This window comes from Chinchilla lanigera, unplaced genomic scaffold, assembly GCF_000276665.1.
Source record: "Chinchilla lanigera isolate Chin_1 unplaced genomic scaffold, ChiLan1.0 scaffold00081, whole genome shotgun sequence".
NCBI classification, from domain to species: Eukaryota; Metazoa; Chordata; class Mammalia; order Rodentia; family Chinchillidae; genus Chinchilla; species Chinchilla lanigera.
The window spans coordinates 7440794-7464759 of record NW_004955482.1 but is presented as its reverse complement, the minus strand read 5'-3'; the positions used below and the strand labels follow the sequence as shown (position 1 = coordinate 7464759).

Below are 23966 nucleotides of genomic sequence, written 5' to 3'. Positions count from 1 at the left end.
ACTGTGAAGTTGGTGTGGTGGCACATGCTGTAGTCCCAGCACTGTAGGAGGCTGAGGCAGAAGGATCGTGAGTGCAAGCCCAGCCTGGGCTACTTACCCTGTCTCAACAAACAAACAAACAAAATTAGTAAGATACTGTATAATTTTTGTTGTTGATACTGTTTTGAAATCCAGAGTTCATTTTACACTCAACGGCAAGCTCTCCTCAGTCGACACGACCTGCACTTCACTCTGCAGCCTCGGGTAGTTAGCGGCTCCCTGCACATAGCGCAGGTCTGTGCCGCAGTCTAGACCCCGGGCCGGCTGCCGCGCCAGCCTCAGCCCCCGCCCTCCCTTTTCAGTGCTCCCTCTTCGGCTCGTGCTCACCCCCGCCACACCGAGTAATCTGCCATTCGTTCCCTCTCATTACCCTTCCTGCCTGTGGAAATCCGACCCTCCGGGCTCTGTATGCCGCTTCTCGGGGGAGCGTCCCTGCCCGCGCCTGTCCTGACCCTCCCGTGGTGGCACTTAGGGGGGCTGTTGGCCATTCCAGGTGAGCAGTCGCAGCAGCCCAGGCAGGCTGGGAGTCCCGCTCTGGTCCCTGCCGCAGCACGCGCTGTGTGGGGACACGTGTGTTGTCGCCGCTTGCTCTGGGGAGCAGCCCTATCGCTCGGTGTCAGGTAGTACTGTACTGACATTTTTGAACTCTTAAGCAGTTTCTTCTTTAAAAATTGTTTTACCTTTGAAATATATTCTGAGTGAAATTTGCTTCATATGTAGATCAGCTCTGTGTAAAGATGTTCTTGCTCTTTGTGGTCTAAGGCTTTTGTTTATGCAAGAGAGGACACGCTGATTTCCGCGTGGAAAGACACTGAGTATGGCCAGAACCTGGCATCACGTAGACACTTGATGCCGTGTACCGGTGGTTCGGCTTTTATCCTGGTTCTGGTCTGGAATAGGACTCTTCCCATGATAGCACTTGGCCTCCGTAAGTAAACTGCCGGTGTATTCTGGTTTTTTTGGTTTTGTTTTGTTTTTGTTTTTTTGTTTTTTCTTCCCGTACCAGGAATGGAACTCACGACCTTGCACTTGCCAGGCAGGCGCTGTGCCGCTGAGCTAAATCCCCAGCCCCAAGTGCCGGTGTATTCTAATGCTTTCTCTCCACAGCTTAATTTGAAAGTGTGGCGCTTTTAAATTTCCCTTTTTTCCTGAAGAGATTTTGCCGGTGGAGTTTACCTGGCACCTTTTGCGCATGTCAGAAGCAAAGCAGGTGCCCAAAAGGTGGTGCTCTCTTCTGGTAGAAATCTGATGAACGTTGAAGGATTGTGTCAGGTCAGATCCAGCCTGCTGACAGATTATGTAGTGAGGGCCAGGACTGACTATAAACGCCAGCTGGGATTTTAATGGTGTTCTTGTGAAGGACATTTATATATGACACCAAGTTAGGTTTCACTGTCTGTTAAGCGAGAGACTGGTTAGGAAGAAACGCTTCCCTTGAGCAGGGAGTTGTTTGAAGGGAAGGAACGGTTCGTCAGAGGGTGTTGCAAGGACTATAATTGTATTGTCTTTTAACATAAGTTGTTGAGTTTAAAATTGTGGTGAACTCTTAACCCCAGCGAAATAAGAATTCCTGAAAAGACTTCCTCACAAGCTACCCTGAAACACACTCTTAATGGTTTGCCACACTTAGCCACAACTGCTTGGAAAAAGCAGAGCACACTGCGCCCCTCACTTGTGGTGGAGCGGATCTGTAGTCACCCCGGGCCTCCCTTGCCCTCCCCTCCAAACCCCAGCCCTGGGACGGCCTCCTGGTCCCCAGAGGTCCACAGGCCGCTGGCCAGGGCAGCGAGTCAGACTGAGGCTGGCCGCTCACTGTCCTCCTGCCTCTGCTTTCGGCGGGGGACGTGGGGACATAGCTGTGCGCACAAGTGCCTTCCTAGCAAGGGCCAGGTCCTGAGTCCGATTCCTGGTACAAAAAAAAGATTCTTCACACAGTGGGCCAAAGTAACTTTTTCCTTTTTATTTATTTATTTTTTTTGGTTTTTCTCCGGTACCGGGAACCGAACTCACGACCTTGCGCTTGCCAGGCACGCGCTTTGCCACTGAGCTAAATCCCCAGCCCCAACTTTTTCCTTTTTAAACTTTGTTATCATAGCATCATCATCACCATTATTGTTATTAAAACTTCTTATGCTGGAAAGAGTCAAATAGATAGCAAAATAGATGCATGCACCTCTCATTCGCCTTCAGCGGTGACCCATTCATGGCCCCCTTGTCTCCTCCCTGCCCCCGTCTTCCACCCCTGCTTCCTGGTTATTCTGAAGTCAGTTCCAGGCTCTCATTTAGGCAGCTAGTTTGGACTTTCCCCAGAGTGAAATTTTGCTTCCTGGTTGGTCACAAGGAGGGGAACATTGCTGCGTGAGTGGTCATAAACTCTTTGCCGCCTTCTTTATTGTATTCCAAGGCTGTGTCCTGTACTGTTTCAAGATGTGTTCCGTTTCTGTTTGGTAACTGCCATCGCCATAAAAAGTAATTTCATGTATCCATTTTGTGTTAAACCAGTTTTGTGCCAAATACAATCTTAAAAGATGTGTATGAAATTTGATACACAAAAAATGTGAATATACGGGGACAGTGGTCATGCTCAGAAAATCTTTTCTTTTTCCTTTTTTTGTGGGGGCGGAGCGGGCGTTGAGACATAGTCTTGCTGTGTAATTTATCCTGCCCTTGAACTCACTTTGTAGCCCAGGCTGGCGTCCAACTCACAGGAATCTTTCTGCCTCAGCCTCCCAAGTACTAGGGTTACAGGTATGCACCACCACACCCAGCAGAAAGTTTTAAAACCTTATTAAATTCTTGGTAGGGATGTAATTTAGTGGTAGAACACTTGCCTACCATGCATGAGGCCCTGGATTTAACCACCAGACTTGCGAAACGTTTTTTTTTTAATTTTTAAAAATAAAATCATGATACATGCTAATGGTAAAAATATAGATAAATATGAAGGCAGACATTCTTTTTTTTCTTGTCTTTTTGAGACAGGGTCTCGCTATGCAGTTCAGGCTGGCCTTGAGCTCACTTTGTAGCCCAGGCTGGTCTGGAACTTGCAGTGATCCTCCTGCCTCAGCCTCCTGAATGCTGAGATCACAGGCATGTGCCACCAAGCCTAGTTCATACATTCTTTTTTTGTTCATTGATTGCTTTCAGTCTGTTGTATCCAAAACAACTTTTAAAAGATTTTTTTTCCTTGCACTACTGGAAATTGTGTTGATATTTTTTGGAGATCCTTCCAGAAAGACCATTTAAAACCTTAATAATATATATATTTGACATCCTCTCTCAGTTTCTCTGAATTCAGTAGGCAGAAATTGCTTCTTATGTTAAAAAGAATTTCACTCAGAAGGCTGAGGCAGGAGGATCTTGTTTGAGTCCAGCCTGGGCTACATAGCCCGTTCAAGGCCAGTCTGGGGTACATAGTAAGACACCCCCCCCCCAAAAAAAAAAAAAAAAAAAGGAACATAACAACTGGCTTGGTATTTTGTAAGTTGAAGAGATTGTATGATGTCGACTTCAGTGTTTTGTTGACTTTATTGAATACTAGTTTCTTCTTGATAAAGAAGCCTTTAAGCAGACTACAAACTCAGCAGCTCTTGGACCTGTGAAAATTTCTGCACTAGTGCTGTCCAGTAGAAATATAAAGTGAGCCACATACATAATTTCACATGTCCTAGTATTCACATTAAAAATAAATGTGAGAGACAGTTGTGGTGGCGCACATCTGTAATCCCAGCACTCAGTGGTACATGTCTGTAATTCCAGCACTCAAAAGGCTGAGGCAGGAGGATCATTGCAAGTTTCAGACCAGCCTGAACTGTAGTGAGACCCTGTCTCAAAAAGACAACAAAAAAAAAAAAAAAGTGAAATTAATTTCAGTACCGTATCTATTTAGTGTGTAAATCCAAAATATTTCAATATGTAATTGGTATAAAATTTTACCGTTTTAGTTTTTTTATTTTTTGTGTGCGTGCTTAAAGATTATTTTATTTTGTTTTAAAGAGAAAAGAACATGAACAAATTAACAAACACAAAGACAAAACACAAAAACGATACAGTTTTTTTTTTTTTTTTTATCTTTTTGAGACAGGATCTTGCTATGCAGTTCAGGCTGGCCTCGAACTCACAAGGATCCTTCTGCCTCAGCCTCCTGAGTGCTGGGATTACAGGTGTGCACCACCATGCTCGGCTTTGATAGAGAATTTCAAACAAGGTGATAGGAAATCAACAGTGGTTGTTGTATTACATTTAATATTCAGTTATTTGATCAGTCTTACATGCCTATATCAGGTTATCTGCGTAACCAGTTTGAAAATTTTGCACTTTAAACCAGGTGTAGTGGTATGTACCTATAATGCCAGCCTGTGGGAGGCTGAGGCAGGAGGATCTTGAGTTCAAGGCCAGCCTGGACTACGTAGCAAGACCCTGCCTCAACAAAAATTTAAAAAGTTGTTTTACACTTTTTTCATACTAACATCTCAAAATCCAGCATGTATTTTATACTTCCAGCACATCTCAGTGTAGACAGCCCCTGCGGGAATGCCTGTTGCGTTGGGCAGCACGTCCTGGACAGGATAGTGGCCATTTCTGAGGAAGGAGGGAGGGGGTGGGTATGTTTTTACTTTGTTCTTTCTTTCTTTTCTTTTTTCTTTTTTCTTTTTTTTTTTTTTTTTTGAGACAGGGTCTCGCCCTGCAGTTCAGGCTGGCCTTGAGCTCACTTTGTAGCCCAGGCTGGCCTGGAACTTGCAACAATCCTCCTGCCTCAGCCTCCCGAGCGCTGGGATTACAGGCGTGCACCACCACGCCCAGCTTATTTCATTTATTGACCCATGTCTGGCATTTAGTATTTCCTAGTTTTGGTGTTCTTTTTTTTAACATGTATACTCTGGGAGTGGAACTCAGCGGTTCACGGATGCTGTATCACACTAGTCTTGAGCTATACCCCCAGCCCTGCCTTTTGTGTTCTTAATGATCACCAGCTCAGACTCGCCTGTATTATCACCAGCCTCAGTACTTTAGAAAAAAGTCTTTCTTACAAAACCAATAGTATCAGTAAGTCATACTTTTATACAAAAGCAGTGATCGTGTTGAAATTGAACTCTTGGCTGGGAGGCAATGCCACCCTGTGGTAGCTCTAAAGTTTATTCGTCTGTATGAAAGATGGGCTGACTTCAAAGCGGAATGCGACTTAGGAGAATCAGTATACAATACATTAAACAACACTTTTTATTTTGAATTGGGGAAAATGTATGCACTAGTGCTGTGAGGAGGAAATGGGGTAATTCTTGAGAAAGTTGGTGACAGTGTTCTTTAATTTTTTTTTTTAGGGGTGGCAGATGGTGTAGGAGGATGGAGAGACTATGGAGTTGACCCGTCTCAGTTCTCAGGGACTTTAATGCGAACATGTGAACGTTTAGTAAAAGAAGGACGGTTCGTGCCAAGTAATCCCATTGGAATCCTCACCACCAGCTACTGTGAGTTGCTGCAGAATAAAGTGCCCTTGCTTGGTAAGTACATGGCCGTGTGTTTCCTCTAAAGAAGTCCCTGTAGAGTTAAAACAAATCCAAGAAAATGATTGGCCATTCCAGCGTTTCTCTGAGGCTCTTCCTGGTGAGCAGAGTTTGGAGGAGCTGCGGGGTAACCAGAATACAGGATACTGCCTAGAGGGAGGGTACATAGGCACAGACACTTTGGAAAACAGTTGGGTGCTGCTAAATAAAATTAAACAGCGACATACAGCATGCCCAGCAGTTCTCCTCTAAGTGTCTCCAGTAGACTAAAGAAAGAGCTAACTATAAGAATATTCTAGCAACATTGTCGATATAGCCTGGAGTGGTGGTGCACGCCTGTAATCCCAGCACTCAGGAGGCTGAGGCAGGAGGATCGTTGTGAGTTCGAGACCAGCCTGGGCTACACAGTGAGCTCAAGGCCAGCCTGAACTACACAGCGAGACCCTGTTTCAAAAAGACAAGAAAAAAAAAAAGCCAAAAAACAACAACAACAAAAAACATTGTCAATAATAGCAGAAAACTGGGAAGAACATAGAATTTCATCAGAGTAAAAAGTGTGTAGCGAAAGGAAACAAACTCGAGCTGCTTGCAGAACTCAGGGACATCTCGTGAAGGGAACGGGGACCCTGCCAAGTACTCTCCTGTAGTTCAGATTGACAAACATAGAAAGTTAAACATAGCCTGTCTGGGGCTTCTGGAACATGGTAAAAGAGGAAAGGAAAGCACGAACTTGTGGTCTCAGAACCTGGCTCTCTCCGGGGAGGGAGAACAGGACCAGGTCTGGGCCACAGAGAGGTCAAGGCACTGACCACCCGCCCCAGGCCGCTAGCAGTGGATTGGTCCGGTCCGTGACATAGCTTGACACAAGTTAGACCCGATACCTTGGATTGGAAAGCCTAAAACTGAACACCTCGCTGTTTATTTATCAGATATGCTAATGGGGCAGCCTGTGGCCAGGCTTCTGTATTTGTTTGTTAAATGGTTTCCTGGGAACCTGCCCAGCCTTCTAAGCTGACTCTCGGAAAGGGCGTCACTAAATTTCTGTTAATTGCCGGCATCTTTCTGGTTCCTAGAAGGCCTCCCTCCTAGTCGCCATTCACATGTACAACCAGCCTCCGTTCAATCTTAAGACAGATTGCCTCGCTGTGTATTTGTCTTTAACTTAAATCCTCTTTGGAAGGGATTCTTTTTATCACTCTGCCATCTTGTCTTCCCTGTGCTGGGATGAACCAGTTTTCTTTATAGCTGAAAAGGAACCTTGTCTTGCGGTTCTCAATGTACGCTGCTTTTCTCAGTATCCCTCGTTAGATATGCAGCCTGGAGACGACCTGGCCCGGCAGGGCATTCAGGGTGCTGTTTCTAGTACCCCTCTATCAGGCTTTGGGCAGACTGCTTAACCTGTGACCCTAGCAGTCTGTGAAATGGTGAGCGGTTCCGGGGCGGACTCCTGCGGCGCCACTGCCACCTCCCCACCCGCATCACTCCCTTTCGCTTTGGACAGCCGGTTACAAAGCACCTGCCTAGCCTGCCTTTTTTGCACTTTAAAGCTTTGGTATTTTGCTGTTTTCCCCTGCCTCTGCTTCTCTTCCTGTCCACTCTCCTGTACCGTGGAAATGTTAATGAATTTAAGGACATGTAAAGGTTTACTCTCATTGAATATTAGGACACACTGGATACCCTTTTCTCCTCAAAGACACGTTGAAGTAACCCTCTGTTGCTAGGGCAGGCGCGGCTGTGCCGCCGGGGGTCTGTGCCCTTCGTTCTTCAGGCTCCCGGGTTGTGAGGATTGTCTGAGCAGGCGCTAGCGCATGGCCAGCGGTGCCACTCCTTCACCTTCCGCATCCATCGAGAGGCTGCCGCGGACCGAGCGAGGCTGGGCAGACAGGCGCCGCGAGGACGCGTGGTCCCGCCAGAGAGGAAGCTGTGGAAGGCCTGCAGTTCAGGGAGCGGTGGCCTTCACTACTTGGGTGGTGCTAGGGATTGAACCCGGAGCCTCGGGGTCCCCCTAAGCATGCTCCCTTAGCGTGCTGCAGCGCGGAGCTGTGTCTCCAACCCTGCTTGATCTTTGTGTGCTTTTTTGTTTTTTACAGTGCTTGAGGTCAAACCCAGGGCCTTGTGCATTGCTTGATTTTGTGTATATTTGAAAATTGCAGTCAGAAAATGTACAGTAGTGTAATGAACACACCCCCCCCCCCCGCCAAAAAAAATCCTCTGTTGCCATCTTTAATACAAACACATCTCCCTGTCCTAATCCACATGTCTGGACTGTTTGTCACTAAACATAAGCAAATTTTGACAAAGACAGGTTGCTAAGTTTTACTGAACCTCAGTTAGATGTAACTGTAAATAATGCTGACTTTACAAGACTAATCATTTTTTAATTGCTAAAAATCCTTCCAAGTAAATCAAACACAGAGGGCAAGGCAGTAGCTGTACTGCTTATTTCTTTAAATGTGTGGCTGCTTTTGGGCCAAGCGTGGGCACGTCTTCCCCTCGAAACCCAAAGTACATTCATAAGATAATGAAGAAACCAAGATGTCTTTAAAATTGGAAGGTTTAGCCCTAATAAGGCGATCCCTTTCTCCGCTGCACAGAAGGCTTACTGGTAGCTTACAGAGTACGGGGCTGAATGGTAAAAATGTTTCCGTTTTAGCAGGAGAGGTTTGCCGGGACTGGTCATCTGCACATCTGATGCTCTCAGCACTTCCGTTCTGCACGCGATCTCAGCCAAAGACCGAGGAGCAGGAGCACTTCTTTTCTTACTGTTCTTCGCCTGCTTATTTCTCTGCGGACAGGAGAATGATGCTCTCTTCTCCCAGTATGAGGCTCCCAGGGCCTGAGCCAAGTGTCCATGTCAGCAGTTTGAGGAGACGAAGGAGGAGCATACACCATGCGCCTGACGATTCTGCAGTGTGTGTTCGTCACTGGTGCTTTGGTCTAAAGTCTCCCAGAGACCATTTTGGTGCTCAGTGTGTTACTGTCACAGGGGCAGCAGAATCATAGCCTGGGCTTGTCAGTGAGTCATGATGAGTCAACATGAGCCCTTCCTACCGCAGAATTTTAAGGCTCTGCTACTCATCCGGCGTTTTTCATTCTCAGCAGGATCTGATTCTGTCAGTGTTCGGAAGGTCTTTTACATAATTATATTAATGACAAATGGTCGGAGTTTTGTGCGTCCAGCAGGATGAACAGCTGATTGGTGCCCTTTCCCTACTGCGAGCTATGGAACAGGTGCTGGCAGCACTACTAGTTATGGCACCTGATACCTTCTCTTTTCTCTGGTAGAAAGGAATAGGAAGCCAGCGGCATAGCAGTAGTGTCAGTTTCGCACCACCAGTGCATACGCTGCCGCTAACAAGGGAAGGGAATTTGTGAACATTTAAGGATGAGAAAGATGTGCATCTGTTAGCTTGCTGCATTAAGATACATGTTTTCACTAGACAAATAACAAAGATACCCAAAGCCCCACTAAGAAAACTATTAGTGCTATGGTGATTATGCTCCTAGGTTCGTTCTGTCAAACCTGTATGTGGACGGGATTGGTAAGTGGAATCGAGTCCCCCGTGTGCTCACAACAGCCCTGCGAGGTAGGTCCACGGGAGTCTTCATTCCGCTTTGTGAGGAGGAAGCAGGTCTAGCAGGGGTCAGCTCCTCGCTTAGGTCACACGGCTAGAAAATGGTGGTGCGCTGGGCTCCACCTGGCTGCTTCCGCAGCCTGCTGGCTTTGCTTTTTAACTGTCAGCTGCACAGGTTAGACCTCGCATATTATTGCTTATCTTTTTGTTTACAGGAAACTTCAAGTTTTAATGCCATAGTTTTTTTTAAAGGAAACTTTAATACTAATTGGTTGCCTGTTTCTCTTATCTTTCCAAGTGTATTTCTTTAACATAATTTTAATGGCTATTAAATAGCTAATACTGTGTGTTTTAAGTGTTTGACATGACTTACCTAATTTTAAACCTTTGAGACGACTGTACGAGTTGGTTACTATTAGTCCTAATTTTGTAAGTGAGGAAACGGGCACAGAGAAGGTAACAGATTTGCCCCAGGTCACACAACTGGTAAATGGCAGAGTGAGGACTCAGATACAGGCGTGCCAGCTCCAGAGTCTGTACTTCCCTGTGGGTCACATGTGTTACGTGAATGCACCATAACTTATTTCCCTGGTCCCTTCGTCTTCGTGTTTAGGTTGTTTCAAGTTCTTCCTTAATGTTTTTGTACTTGTGTCTTACTTGCATCTGTAATTATTTTCATAGGATAAATTCTCCTGAGTGGAATGGCCAGGTCAAAGGACAAGTACATTCTCCAGGGCTATTTTGCTCATTTTACTCTTCACCCTGGGATTAAGAGTGAGCACGTTCCCTACACTTTTGTCAGGATCGTGCGTTATCTTCTTTTGACTTGAGTTGTCTAATAAGGTTACTGATGTGATGATCTTTTTCTTTTTCTTTTTTTTTTTTTTGGCACCGGGAATTGAACTCAGGACCTCGTGCTTGCCAGGCTGAGCTATATCCCGGCCCTGATCTTTCTCATATATTACAAGCCATTTATATTTATGTCTTGGCGAACTGCACGTTTTTCTGCGTTGCTATTTTCCTGGTAGAGGTAGGTAGAGGTTTCAGTCTTAGTTGGAAGTGACCCCTTCTCTGTGCATAGCCAGCGTCTCAGCCAGAGAGGCTGTGAGAGCCGCACACGGCCGCTGTGACAGCGGCTCAGATGAGGGCTCCTCCCTCTGAACACTGCTCTCTATAAAGCAGGTTGATTCCACAAGCAACCAGTGACAGTTGGTCTTATTACTTCATAGTGAGTCACTGGTCTCCAATAAAAATTCATTACTTCAACAGCTGGAAATTGTGCCCCGTCTTAAAATGTTAGTGAATTTTTTGGAGAAGAATGACTAATGAGAACTGTCAGGAGAATGTAACATTATTACTGTGACATTTAAGTATTAAAACTCAGGGGCAGCATGCTTTTGAGGGTTTGACATAGGTGATAGCACAAGTGAAACGAAGTCATGTGATTAGGTGCCAGTCGTTTTTACTTCTCCCGTCTCTGCAAAAGAATGCAGGCCTCAGTGGCTCACTTACTGTGTACTTTGTAAATTCCTTCTCTCCTCACCGTGTTTCCCCTGATCAGATTGTTGACATTGATGGGGATATGGATCTAGAGATATGGATCGTAACTAAAAGAGTCCTGGTTAAACCAGACGTGGTGGCGCACGCCTGTAATCCCAGCACTCAGGAGGCTGAGGCAGGAGGATCATTGTGAGTTTGAGACGAGCCTGGGCTACAGTGAGCTCAAGGCCAGCCTGAACTGCATAGCAAGACCCTGTCTCAAAAAGATCAAAAAAGAAAGTCCTGGTTAGGCAAAAGATTCCTGCTATATGCTGTTGCGTTTTGAAGTTATATGATAAAAATGTGTGTGCAGAGCCAACCGAAGAAGAGAAGAAGGAATGAATATCCGTTTTGTTTCTAGGTAGCAGCACCGCCTGCATCGTGGTGTTGGACAGAACAAGCCACCGCTTACACACGGCGAACCTGGGCGATTCCGGCTTCCTAGTTGTCAGGGGTGGCGAAGTGGTGCACCGATCAGATGAGCAGCAGCATTACTTCAACACTCCATTCCAGCTCTCAATCGCTCCCCCGGAAGCCGAGGGAGTCGTACTGAGTGACAGGTAACCCCCCGCAGCCAGCTTTGAGCAGGATATGGCTCCCCCACAGGTCCTCTCCCACCCCCGTGAGTGCACAGGGATAGGCGCGTTCCATCTTCCTGTGAGAAAGGAGGCACGGTGGGAGTGTGCTCGTCAAGAGGACCTTCTAGTCAGGCTTTGAAAGCTAGTCTGCTTGACCCAGATGTACAGCCAAGTTGAATTCTGATGGACACCCAATAACTTGGCAAGCCTGAAGCTACTGTGTCAGGTGTGTCCATCTTTCATACCAGCACACAGTACGTGCAGTGTTGCAGTGTCTGTTAAATTGTGCTGGAGAAAGGAGTCATTGTTCACGCGTATCACTGCCCATACAAGGTTTCGCGAACGCTCTTAGGGAAGCCCACCAGCAGATACCTGTCTTATCGGTTGGATTATCTCGCTAATTTCCCCAGCGCTCTTTTCCTTATTATTTTTTGTTCGTTTGTTTTTGTCGTGCTACTGGGGATTGAACCCAAGACCTTCACACTGAAGTACATCCCAGCCCTTTTAATTTTTTATTTTGAGATCGGATTTTGCTAAATTGCAGAGTTGCCTGGTGGGGGGGCTTGATTTGCAACCCTCCTGCCTCGGCCTCCCAGAGTGCAGGGATTACAGATGTGTACCATCATGTTGGCTTGGGTTCTCTTACATGCATCCCGTAGAACTGCAGGAGAGTCAGAGGTGGTCTTATCCTGAACGTGGTCTATGACGGTGTCATTGAAATGGTCTCAATCTTTTTGACATCCCTCAGTTCATTCTTAAATAATTAAGAATCTTCCAAGATAGTTGGAACTTTGGAATTCACCTCATGGTTTATCTTTCCTTAGATCATAGTAACGCTAGGACAGTCTCAGGTTTCACTGCCAAAAGCCTTATAGGATCTGGCATAAACATCCCTGGCAGTTCATCAATGGGTAATGAACCTTTTGTAAAGTAGCATTCTAGACAGTGCCTTTTTGTTTGGGTTTTGTTTTTCTTTCCTATTTACTAGCTCTTATTCAGTCAGTCTGAAGTCCACACTGAGATAAAACCATTTTTTTTCTGTGATCTCTGAATCTGAAATGAGCATATTTGTTTATTTAAAAAGTCTGCTGCTGGACGTGGTGGCGCATGCCTGTAATCCCAGCACTGAGGAGGCTGAGACAGGGGGGTAGCCGTGAGTAGTTTGGGCTACATGGCGAGTTCAAGGCCAGCCTGAACTACATAGCAAGACCCTGTCTTGGCAAAAAAGAAAAAAAGTCTACTGCTGACTCCAAGAGAAAGAAATGTTTTATTACTTTTCAGATTTAGGCAGATTGCCATAAACTGGAAGAATATTTTATTCTTTAGTTGGTTGTAATACACAGTAGTATTAGCCATATTGGAATGGGCAGACCTCTGAAACTCAAGGCCGTATCAGATGCTGTCCTTGGCTAACAGTTTTTAGAGAAGGTACTTTTAATTTTCCTTCATTTGCTGCTGCTTGTTTCGGCTCCTCAGTGCTGGACCAGCCCTGCCCTATCTCACATGCTATCTTGGGGACAGCCGAACTCTCCAGGCCTGCCAGCCGGCAAGGTGAAGGTGGCTTCCCTGGGAGCCCACAGACGGCGTGCTAGCATGTGACCGCAGCTCGTGTTTCAGTGCAGTCAAAAGTTTCCAGCAGCACAGTATGTTCGATCAGAATGGGCAGAACTGCAGCTGGCAGAACACCAAGCTCATGGGTGGGAGTATTAGCGGGGGAGGCCTGTCCAATGGGAGCAGCTCTCTCACGGGCAGAGTAGCAAAGGCCGCTCCTGGAGAAAGAAAAACCTCAGCATAAAATAGAGCGTCAGTGCAGCGCTCATGAATCTGCACTCTTAGACCCTGGCTCGTCGTCTCAGAGGCTGAGTAGGTGAGGGTGTCTTGTGCTGCCTCTTTCTTCCACAGAAGGAGCTGACGTGCTTCCCACCAGTTATATAGTAGGGTTTTATTTTTCCTTTTAAATACTTGGGGTCAACCCCTGAGGCGCTCCGCCACTGAGCTATATCCCCAGGCCTTTCTAGTTTTTATTGTGAGACAAGGCTTTGCTAAATGGCCCGGGCTGACCTTGAATTTGCAGTTAGCCTGCCTTAACCTAGCTAGTAGCTGGCATGAAGGCATGTGCTTCCTTGGTTATTGGCACTATTATCTGTAAAGTGGTATTTTAACCTTCATTTAGGTGTCTTCCTTTAGTAGCTGTCTTTACAAAACAGTTACTGTATAAATGTGGAGGTGAAAGTGCCCCTGCGGACTCCCGTCACAGCTTTCGGTATGCTGCTTTTAGTTGTATGTCAAGTGACGATGAATCAGAATGTTCTCATTCTGAAAAATTTGGTAAACCCTCCACACGGGTCAGTGTGTTTTTGTCTTCACATATTTTATAACATGTTACTGACACCCGTGTTGGATTTTCTGTCAAGCTTGGGGTGGTTTGATTCTGGCCTCTTCCTTCTAGGTCAGTGAATTTTTTCCCTGGCTCTTATTCCCTAATTACAGGTTAAGGCAGATTAGAGGTCTCATCTTTCCTTCCCCTTAGAGGCCCAGAAGCAATAGAGGTGGCCTTCAGAAACGGCCGCGAATCAGCCCCAGAAGGGGGCATGAACTCTGCATATATCATCTTTTCTCCCAATTCTTGTTTGGTTTTAGACTTTCTCTTTGAATTTTTTTTTTTCTTTTCTTTCTTTTTTTTGTGTGTGTGTGTCAGTCTCACTATATAGGCCACACTGGCCCTCGAACTCTGTGTAGCTCAGGCTGGCCTCAAACTTCTGGTAATCCTCCTGCCTTACTTAGCCTCCCAAGTGCTGGGATTACAGGTGTGTGCCACTGCGCCTGGCTCTTCTGTTTTTTTGTAAAAGTTGTATACAGAAAGAAAAATGTAGTGAGACATCTCCCTGCTCTCTCTGCCCCCAGCCACACTTTCTCTAGAAGGAGTCACTGCTTAGAATTTCTGTGAATCAGCTGGGTGTCCTCAGGAGGCTGAGGCAGGTGGATCAGTGGGAGTTTGAGACCAGCCTGGGCTACAAAGTGAGCTCAAGGCCAGCCTGCACTGCACAGCGAGACCCTGTCTCAAAAAAAAAAAAAAAAAAAAAAAAAAAAAAAGAAAAGAAAAATTCTATGAATCTCTCCAGGTTGATTCTCTGCATTCAGAAGTCTACATCTACGTGTCCCTTCCCCCTCCTTTTTTAAATTTAGCAGGAACAGTTGCGTACGCTGAACACTGTATCTTCCTCACTTAACAACCTATTAGAGAGCTTTATCTAATTTGGCGGGTCAGATACTGTCAGTCTGTCATCCAGCATTCTGCCTGGAGATCTGCATCCCAGGCACACAGTAAATACTGAGGCATGACGAGCACATTGTGAACCCTGGGAGACCACCATCCTTACAGTGCCAGAACCACTGCCAGCGCCCAGGAGAATCCATTCCTGTAAAACCAGTGTGCCCTGCTTGGGGTGCCCAGCACTCTGCTCGCCATAACACTCCCTCCCGAGAGCCAGGGCCCCGCATGCAGGGGACTGACGAGTGCAGAGGAGAGAGGGTGGAATCTGGCACCGAGAGCTGGGAAAAGGAGCGTCACTTCACTAGGGTTTTAAAGGCACGTTAATAAAAAAAAAAAAAAAAAAAAAAAGCACAGGTCTGACTCAGAAGAGAGCCTTCCCCGTTTTAAGCCGCAGATGACTCATCAGCAGACTTAGTTTTACTTAGTGGTTTTAGTTAATCTTTATATCAGGACCTTCAGTTAATTTTTCTTAAGATGAGAGATTTCAGAATAAATTTTTTTAAAAATTGACTTCTTTCTAAAAACCTCAGTGCCCCGGGCCTGGTGGCGCACGCCTGTAATCCCAGCATGTGGGAGGCTGAGCCAGGAGGATCACCGTGAGTTCGAGGCCAGCCTGGGCTACATAGTGGCACCTTGCCTCAAAAAAAAACCAAAAACCCAGAACCTCACTGCATTGTAAAATGGTGCTGGAGGGCCCTCTGAACCACGTCTGTGAAAGGCTTCTGAACTCTGCCTTCCCTGTCCTTGTCACAGTCCAGACGCTGCCGACAGCACCTCTTTCGACGTCCAGTTGGGAGACATTATCTTGACGGCGACAGATGGACTCTTCGACAACATGCCTGATTATATGATCCTTCAGGAGCTAAAAAAGTTAAAGGTAATGAACTCAAAGGCTAGTCCTTGGAAACGGCGGGCGGCTCTGGCCAGCTGAGTTTTATGGAGTTATTTGCACTGTCTCCCTGTAGTTTTAGAAAACTACTTTATGAACTTTAGGAAGTGGTAGTTCTGATGTCTTAAGCAGTTATGTGTGGAAATATTCCCAAGAACGGGAAGGGAAAGCAGCTTCTAGTAGGGCAGTGAAAACTGGGAAAGTCCTGGTAAGGACGTGTCTTTGTGGTTCTCTGGTGTTGGCTCCTGGTCGTCTTCCTCGTGTTTCATTCTCACGGCGCACCCAGCAGGTGCAGGGATGGAGAAAGACAGGAAACAGCCAGGCCAGGCCCAGCCAAGGGCAGCAGGTGGCGCGGCCTTAACGCGAGCTGAGCTGTCCGCAGGAGGGGAGCTGTTCAGACTTCTCCCCGGGCAGAGTGGCAGGAGGGGGAAAAGCAGGCTTCCCCTTCTGGATCTGTGCAAGTACTGACTCTGGGAAAAACTCGGTTTTTTCCCTAAGTCCTTCTGCCTAACCTCTGACCTTGGGGAAGTTTCTTCAGCTGTTCAAGTCGTAGTTCGTTTCCTCATGTATAAACTGGGGAATGACGAAGGTCTTCCCTTGCAGGGTTGCACAGAGGAGTGACCAGGACCCTGGGGAGGAAGCCCTTAGCCCCTCGCCTTGTGCTGTTCAGTAACTGTTCGGTGCTCAGTGCAGTGAAGCCTGCGCTCTGCCGTCAGCGGCGAGCAGAAACCCGCCACCCCTGCCCTCGAGGAGCGTACATACTAGGGGAGGCGAGCAGATCAGACAGTCGTGAATGCGTGGCGCATGTGGGTGGCAGATAGGAAGAACAAGGCAGAGGAAGGGAACGGAGTGCACAGGGGCTGGTGCTTTCGATCGATTGCTCAGGGAAGACCTCTTCGATGAGGTGACATTGAAGCAGAGGCCTTCTAGACTAAAATGACTTGGAAGCTCTGAATGTCAGAACAAAAACGGACCCCGTCCCATCCCCATCCTGCAGATGAGGAAGTTGGAGCAGCAGGCACGAGGGTCATGGCTCACAGGTACACGGTAGACAGGAGTCGTCACGATAGGAAACCCTGAGGCAATCTCAGGAGGAAAAGCGACGTGGGAAGCCAACGGTGGTTGGCCAGGGTGCGTTCCTGGGAACCATCATGTTGTCCTGAGCATGCTGTTGGAGTCCAGCTTTTCAGTTCATCCCACTTTAACAGGATCACCTTAAGGGTTTCAAGTGGAAAAGAAAAATGAAAGTCCGGGCCCGAGGGCCCGAGGGCGCTGGGTGTCCTGACCCAGGTGTGCAGGCAGCAGCGGCGGCACTGCTCGTTAGTCACAGCCCAGGAGAGCGGGCGCATCCCGGGCTCCGGTGAGACCAGTGCCCTCCAACTAGAACAAAGCCTCAGCGCAGAAAGTGTGCTTAAGTAGAGGCTCCTGCCTGCAAAAGTGAAATCGGCAAGTGCTCTTGAATGCAGAAATCACACCAGGTATTACAGGAAAAGTAACTCCTCACCTTCTCGTCTTAGAATTCAAATTATGAGAGTATACAACAGACTGCAAGAAGCATTGCTGAGCAAGCTCATGAGCTGGCCTATGACCCGAATTATATGTCACCTTTTGCACAGTTTGCATGTGACAACGGCTTGAATGTGAGAGGTAAGCATTCTTTGGGAAGGTCACAGGAACTAACTGGGGACACAGCAGAGTGGGAGCATTCGGGGCTCTGAGACCTTGCAGGTGTCCGCTCCCAGCTAGGAGCCGAGCCTGTGAACAAGGCCGGGAGGGCGGGGCTGCTGCCGCTGCGTCTCCCCCTCTGCCCGCCACCCCCCAGGCCCTTCAGAGCTCCACTCCATTGGCTGCAGGGGAGGCGGAACCTGAAGGCTTTATTGCTGCTTGGCCCTGAGCCCTAGCGCCCTCCCCAGCGCCGCGCGGAGGCCCACACATTCCTAGTGGTTTAACTTTCTGCCCTTCACGCGTCTGACATTTCGCTTCTCCCTTCCCCTGGCTCTGTGGGACTCATTGACAGTATTTGCCTGCCAAATTGCCACAGCAGATTTTGAAAAGGGAAGCAACGTGAAACTGCCCTGGATTGAAGAGTCCTTCTGTCTGCTGCGTGGTGTGAGTCTGGGAGCCGGCCAGTCCCGACGACATGTTGGTGCTAGCATCTCAGAGCTAGTGGGCTTGGTCAGGTTCTTGCTGACGTAATATTATGACATGTAGAGCACTTCTTAGCCCTCCAAGAAATGTTAAAATAGAAAAAAGCACATGCCATAGCTGTTTGGCAGATTAGGATACAGGGCTATTCCTAGTTTCAAAACATTGGATATGTTTGTCCAAATTAGGATCGTGATAGAGGCATGTAACTTTCCCATCAGGCCGAAGTTATCTTAGCAGATTGCGTCTCTCCTGTGATGGATGTAAACAGAGGCTGTAGTAGGCCATTTTCAGAGTTCCTGTGATAAAGGAGCGGGGACACTTCAATTAAATTACATGAAAATTCTTGGTGTTTAACATTTTAAAATAGCATGTTTTTCTTTTTCTGCTGGGGTATATTTTTTTTTTTGTTTTGGGGGGGGTTTGGTACTAGGAATTGAACTCATGACCTCACACTTGCCAGGCAAGTGCTTGTGCCACTGAGCTACAGCCTGTACCCTCCGCTGGGGTATACTGACAAACCAAATCTTCCTGAAATGCAATCATTTGTCTTCAGTTAGGCCCACTTTTTTGACTTTTTCTTTTGAAGTATACTTGATAAGCCTTCTGTTTTGTTTTAGGTGGAAAGCCAGACGACATCACTGTCCTCCTCTCAATAGTGGCAGAGTATACAGACTGACTCGCCCAGCTGCCAGCTCCTGCCGTCCCTCGTCATCCCAGTTGTCCCTGCCGCGTGTGCTGATCCTGCTGGCAGGACCGCGTTTCTCTGCCTCTGATGCCAGTGGCCAGTGATGTAAGCCTTTGCCTGTCTTTTGGAGACCCATTGAGATCTTTGTTGAGAACCACTACTATCATTCACTAGCTTGTATCTGCCAGCAACAACTGAAGAGGTACAAGATTTGAAGATTGGCCTTCATTTCCCATGGAGATTTTCAAAGCCTTTTACTTCTCAAAGGCTATTACTTTTCAAAAGCAGTTGAAGTACTGAAAATGAGTAATGTTGGTAAAGTGAATTCAAAGTTACAGTGTGTTAAAGGGATTTTAAAAGTCTGACACGAATCATACGTAATGATACGTCTACTAAAAACATACATCATTCATCAAAGAAATGTTCACACGTACTCCACAAGCACTGTCTTTTGTTAGGATGATCAGGTGTGGCATTATGTTTTCAGTCTAAACTCCTATTTTCCAGGAGTTGATAATTCTGCTCTAAAACTGCTCTGGGTCATGAAACTTGGATCCCCAGAGATTTTTAGTTACAAATTGGAAGGAAGTTAATTTTAGTTCTATGGATGCAAACGTTCTGTACTTTTAAAAAGATGCTTGTGTTCCTGTGATTCAAGTTTGGCAGTTTACTGAGGAGTCCACGTCACAGGCTGGTGGCCTGATGTAGAGGAGGGGTCAAGGAAGGAGACACCTTACCAAAAATTTTTAGTGGAAGTACTACTCGAGGTTACAGAGCTCCTCAGAGCCTGGAATTGACTGTTATCGCTGAAGGTTTTCCCGGCTGTCTGAAAGGATGCCCTGGATGGGATCTCTAGGCCCCCAGGCCCGATGGGTTGAGAACAGACAGCTGTAGCTAACGGGCTCACTGGCTTGGATGGTCTGCTGCCCACCATGCCTCAGAGCTTCCCTTAGGAGCCTTGCTCTGCTAGAGCACGCGCCGGAGCCACGGCGGCGCCTGGCGAGCACGAGCGCCCCATGCGCAGGGGCCGCCGTACAAAGCCCATGAGGAAAACTAGTGATGATCTGACATTGCAGTTAGCGCCAGCAGAAACGCAGGGGGTTTTGAATCAAGCTTAATGTTTACAGTTTCCGAATAGCCATTTGCAGTGTATAGTTTCCTTATAAAACTACCCCGCATTCAGTTTCCCATTACCTGCAAGCTCAAACTTATTTTTAAGGTTTGTGTACAAGTTGACTGCTGTAAAGATATATATTTTTGGGTCAGTTCTTTCCTTCATTAACTTGGTGGTAGAAAAAAAAAAAAAATATATATATATATACACACACACACACACACTCTCAGAGTAACTGAGATGAGTATGTTAACTTAAAGCCATGTTTTCTATATGAGTCAGGTAACATTGGTGTATAGATGAGAATGCAATTAAACCCGATGAGCATCTGCTTGAGAAGAACACGGAAAAGTCTTTTCTCTAAAGGAGATACTGACTCCCCGGTTTATTGCATTAAAACTTATGTTTGAGGTTACCTCAACTTGTTTTAAAAGATTTTGTTTTGTGAAATTGTACTGTATATTTGAGTAACTGTCGAGCTTTTGTTTTATTTAAAATTGTTTAACATGTACCATGTACATGTCTTTACTATATTTCAATGCATCATGCTTGTAACAGGCATTTCATTTATAATAAGAATGAGTTATTCATTTGTAAGCCGTTCAGTAATTTATCTACTATTCCTAAATTGGCATAATGTTAGGTACCTGTTTTGAATCACCTTTAATTACGTGTCAGAATGCCTTAACACCCTAACTTGACAAAACCGAATTCTTTGGTAGAGGAGTCGGGGGGGCTTTGTTTCAATAAGGAGAAATCATCGTGCTCTGATCGAACACAAAGCATGCGTGGCAAGCCGTGGGGTATTTATTTTGCACAAACTGTTTGCAGTCTCTGTGTATTTAAAAAGTAAAGAAAGTTGCATCCAGAAAGGGTTTGTTAAAAGGAATACGTTTACACTAGGACTGATGATTTCAGCTGTGGATCTTTAGTTATTTTTGGTCAGAGGTGTGTAGTAGCCTTACGCTCTGGATATATTCTGTATTAATACACACTCATTTAATCAACTTACTTTTTTGAGAAATGATAGAAATCAACGATGTGGTTGTTTCAGTGACACTGAAAATAATGGGACAAGAACTGAGTTTCACAGTGGAGTGGACTTTGGACCGGGCCTGTAGGTTCGTGACATAAAATTCTCTTTTTTTTTTTTTCCCCTCTCCTTTTCGTGTTACGCATTTAGTTTTATAACTGCCAGGGGGTGGGCAGAGTGCTGCTTAACAAAGTTTAACTCTCCTCCTCTCGGTGTCAGAGGCTGTGTGGGACGCAGAGTAGAATTTTCCAAGTCCCACAGCCAGACTTGTGAGCTGTGACTGAGCTGTACCGCTTGGTGGGCCTCGTTCTGAACCCGATGTGTGTGTGTTAATTGTGTTTTAAGTCAAGCAGTGTAAACACACACATCTGGCTCATGTAATAGAGTTTTTATAACAAAAGAGAAAATCTGGATTTCTAATTTACAAATGGCAAATTATTTATCCCTCTCTGGATGCACCAAAGACCAGTAAAGTTTATAGCTTTTCCATCTATATTTATAAAGCAATACTGTATTATAAAATCAATATTTTTATCACATGCTTGAAATTTTTATTTTGTTCTGTTTTAAAATGTGCACTCTAAACATATCAGAACCTTATTTCTTCCTATGAACTTAAGCTGCCTGCGCACAAACAAATAAATTTACCAAATGGAGATGAAGTACACAGAGCCCGTAGGCTCTTAGAAACTGAAAGGAGGAATGACGGGGAAACAAGTTACTTGTCCTGGATTTGTACTGTACTTGCGTGACGTGGGTGACGGGTACCGACTCAGATCCATTCCGGGCATGCGTGTCGGGGGTGGGCCGCATCTGGAGTAGGGACTCAGACCTGAGCGAGCTTTGCGGGGTGGGAACGCGCCTGCTCCCGTCAGCTGTGTGTGTTCTAGACAGAGTAGCCCTCAGATGGAAGTCACCTTCGGTACCGCCAACCTACTACATCAGTAACAAGGCGCGAACTGTGAGAATGGACTGAGTCTGTTTTGAGAGTTTGGGAAGTGGCCGGCAGGATTGGCTAGAACCGTAAACGTTCGTACTTCTGGATGTGTTCGTGGTTCCTTGTCACCTTATGCCAGCTATCTCTGATAGAAGCTACACTTTCAGTTTCTCTAGGAACTGAGTCACATTCTTGCATTTAGCAAATTTTACCATGCCCCCCCAAAAAACTGCTTATAAAATAAAACATGGAGCAGAAAACACTTGGATTGTATTTGTTTTTAAAAATAAATTGGTTGCAAAATTGAACTTCTCAACTAAACACGGTATCCATGTCAAAATTTAACTGTTAGCAGGTAGTTTGAGGCAAAGATGGCTAAATAATGAAGCAAATTTGGATCTGTGTATACTAATGAGCTGCTTTTTTCTGTTAAGACTGTCATTATTTGTCTTACCCAAGAGGCAGTTACCTGAATTGGATGTCAGAAATTTAACTTATGCAGGAATAGTTCTGTAAATACATTTAAATAAACTGTAAAGGTATTTAATAAATATAGTATTTATACTAATCTGTGCACGTGTTTTGGTTTCAGTAGTAACTAAGACTTCGGCCCTTGACACATTGAGTTTGTCGGTTTCTGTCATTTCATAACCTTACGGCGACTGCTTCACGGCTGTCGGTTTCTGTCCTTTACTGTTTCAACTGCTATGGCTTTCTCACCAGCCGCCTCACTGTATCCGTTAGTTTCCTCATAAATTCATCAAAATGGGTTGATAGTTAAATGTGAAATAGAGGTTTTCCCACAGCTGAGGCTTTGCACCTTCCCCATGGCACAGAGTGATGTATTTGAACTCCAGTGCAGAGTGTGTAGAGTTGAGCACCATAACTCTTACAGACCAGCGCTGTGCCAGGCGACTGCGGAGGGTGACGCCTTCACCGCTCGGCCCTCCCTGTCTCCCCGGCAGAGCCGGACACTTCGTCCTCAGCAAGGACACCTCAGCTTACTCTCGCGTGCACACAATCGCTGCAGTCATCTGCATTCGCTAGGAATATCAGACAATCAGTGGTAATCATCAGTGTAAGCTTAAGACGTGCATATCTGAGGCCTCAGTGTGAAAGAACATAGCTGAAATTATGTGGGCATTGCCAGTTTCCACAAATAGCTTGGTAAAAGCCCATTTTCATTCACTGAGGAACATCTTGGGATGAACTTGAGTTTTTATTAGGTTATTGTGGGTAGCTATGACTCACTACTAAGCTACAAGAGCCAAATTCATCCTGGTTTCAATTCACAGTTCTAAAGCATACTAATCCACTCAGCCACCTTTTAAAGTTTCTCATACAAGCTCAAGTACAATTGCTTGCCAGTTAACATTTCCTTATGGTTTGATGGCTTCTCAAAGGCTTAGCAATAAAAACTCATTTGTTGCATTATAAACAGGTTTGAAGCCCGGTGTGGTGGTGCATGTCTGTAATCCCAGCACTCAGGAGGCTGAGGCAGGAGGATCGTTGTGAGTTCAAAACCAGCTCAAGGCCAGCCTGAACCCCATAGTGAGACCCTGTCTCAAATGAAAGAAAAAAAAAAAAAAAACAGGTTCGAAGGAGAGAAGAGACACACCATAACATTCTACATAATTGGTTTTGTGCCAGGTTTTCTTAGTCTATAAGGTAAGAAGTTCTATTCTCGACAAAAAACAGACATTTGTCTTCTATCTCATTCCACTCTAAACTCAGGCCCTCTGAGTAAAGGTTGCTCCTGTATCAGATAATGGGAAATACTTGGTCACTTCCATTAAAGTCTTTTCACACTGCAATCACACTGCAAAATAAAAAATCCTACCTTGAAACCAGAAAAATTGGAGGCTAGGAAATAAAATTCTACAGTATATGAAACGACCAAGCTAAGTGTGGTGGCACAGCCTGTGATCCCAGCTCTGGGACGCTGAGGAAGTAGGATCATAAGTTCAAGCCCAGGATGGACAATTTAGTAACTTAGTCTCCAAAAACAAAAAACAGACAAAAAAGGCTGGGAATATAGCTCAGTCCAACGGTTCAGTTGCCAGTACCAAAAAAAAAAAAAAAAAACCCAAAGGAATCTAATGATCATTTTTATTTTTTACTTTTTTTCCAGGGGTTACTTTATATATTTTTTTAAAGGACCAAAAAAGTCATTACACAAGGAAAGGTGGTATAACTTTGCTGTTTCTAAAAGCACCAAAATCCGAATGTTTGCCGTCAGCCACGGAAGATAACCTGACTACTAATCACCGTTATTTCAAGCCGCCCCGCCGCTCTCCGAATGGCTGCCAAAGGTTTGCCTTACAAAGCTGGCGGAGTCGAGGGCTCCGGGGCGAACGTGCCCTGAATTGGAGAACTCTCGCAGGCCTTTTCTACACGGAAACTTCTGCCTGCGAGTAAGTTAAACGGACGCGGCACCCGGCCGGCCGGCTCAGTCGCCGTCGCTGTCGCTCGCCCGGGCCAGACTCTCGCAGGGCTGCGCGCGGCGCGCTCGGCGCTCGGAGGAAACGGCTCCGAAGAACAGGGACGAAAGCTGGGGGAGAGAAGGCCGCGCTGTGTGTTCCGGGCGGTGGCCCCTTCGGAAACGCGGCCGGTGGCGCCCGGCCCCGCGGGCGCTGCTCTGCGGGCCGCCC

The 23966-nt window shown here is 46.1% G+C and overlaps 2 protein-coding genes across 4 annotated transcripts in view; one reads left to right on the top strand and one right to left on the bottom strand.

The window, feature by feature from the left end:
- Window positions 1–19542, top strand: part of Pptc7 (PTC7 protein phosphatase homolog) — a gene marked incomplete at its 5' end in the record, with an annotated part of 39722 nt that extends 20180 nt beyond the window's left edge. The window contains 5 exon segments of the mRNA XM_013503656.1: window positions 5361–5540; window positions 11019–11217; window positions 15263–15386; window positions 16916–17045; window positions 18164–19542. Of these exon segments, the coding sequence (XP_013359110.1) occupies window positions 5361–5540; window positions 11019–11217; window positions 15263–15386; window positions 16916–17045; window positions 18164–18222 (692 nt within the window).
- Window positions 5520–23966, bottom strand: part of Rad9b (RAD9 checkpoint clamp component B) — a 53721-nt gene continuing 35274 nt past the window's right edge. The window contains exon 11 of one of the 3 annotated variants that reach the window (XM_013503653.1): window positions 5520–5577. In XM_013503653.1, the coding sequence (XP_013359107.1) occupies window positions 5566–5577 (12 nt within the window). In that variant the 3' untranslated portion in view covers window positions 5520–5565. Of the gene's footprint in view, window positions 5578–17246; window positions 17843–23410; window positions 23867–23966 lie in introns of those variants that run through there. The other 2 variants (XM_013503654.1, XM_005403154.2) reach the window with 2 other exon arrangements.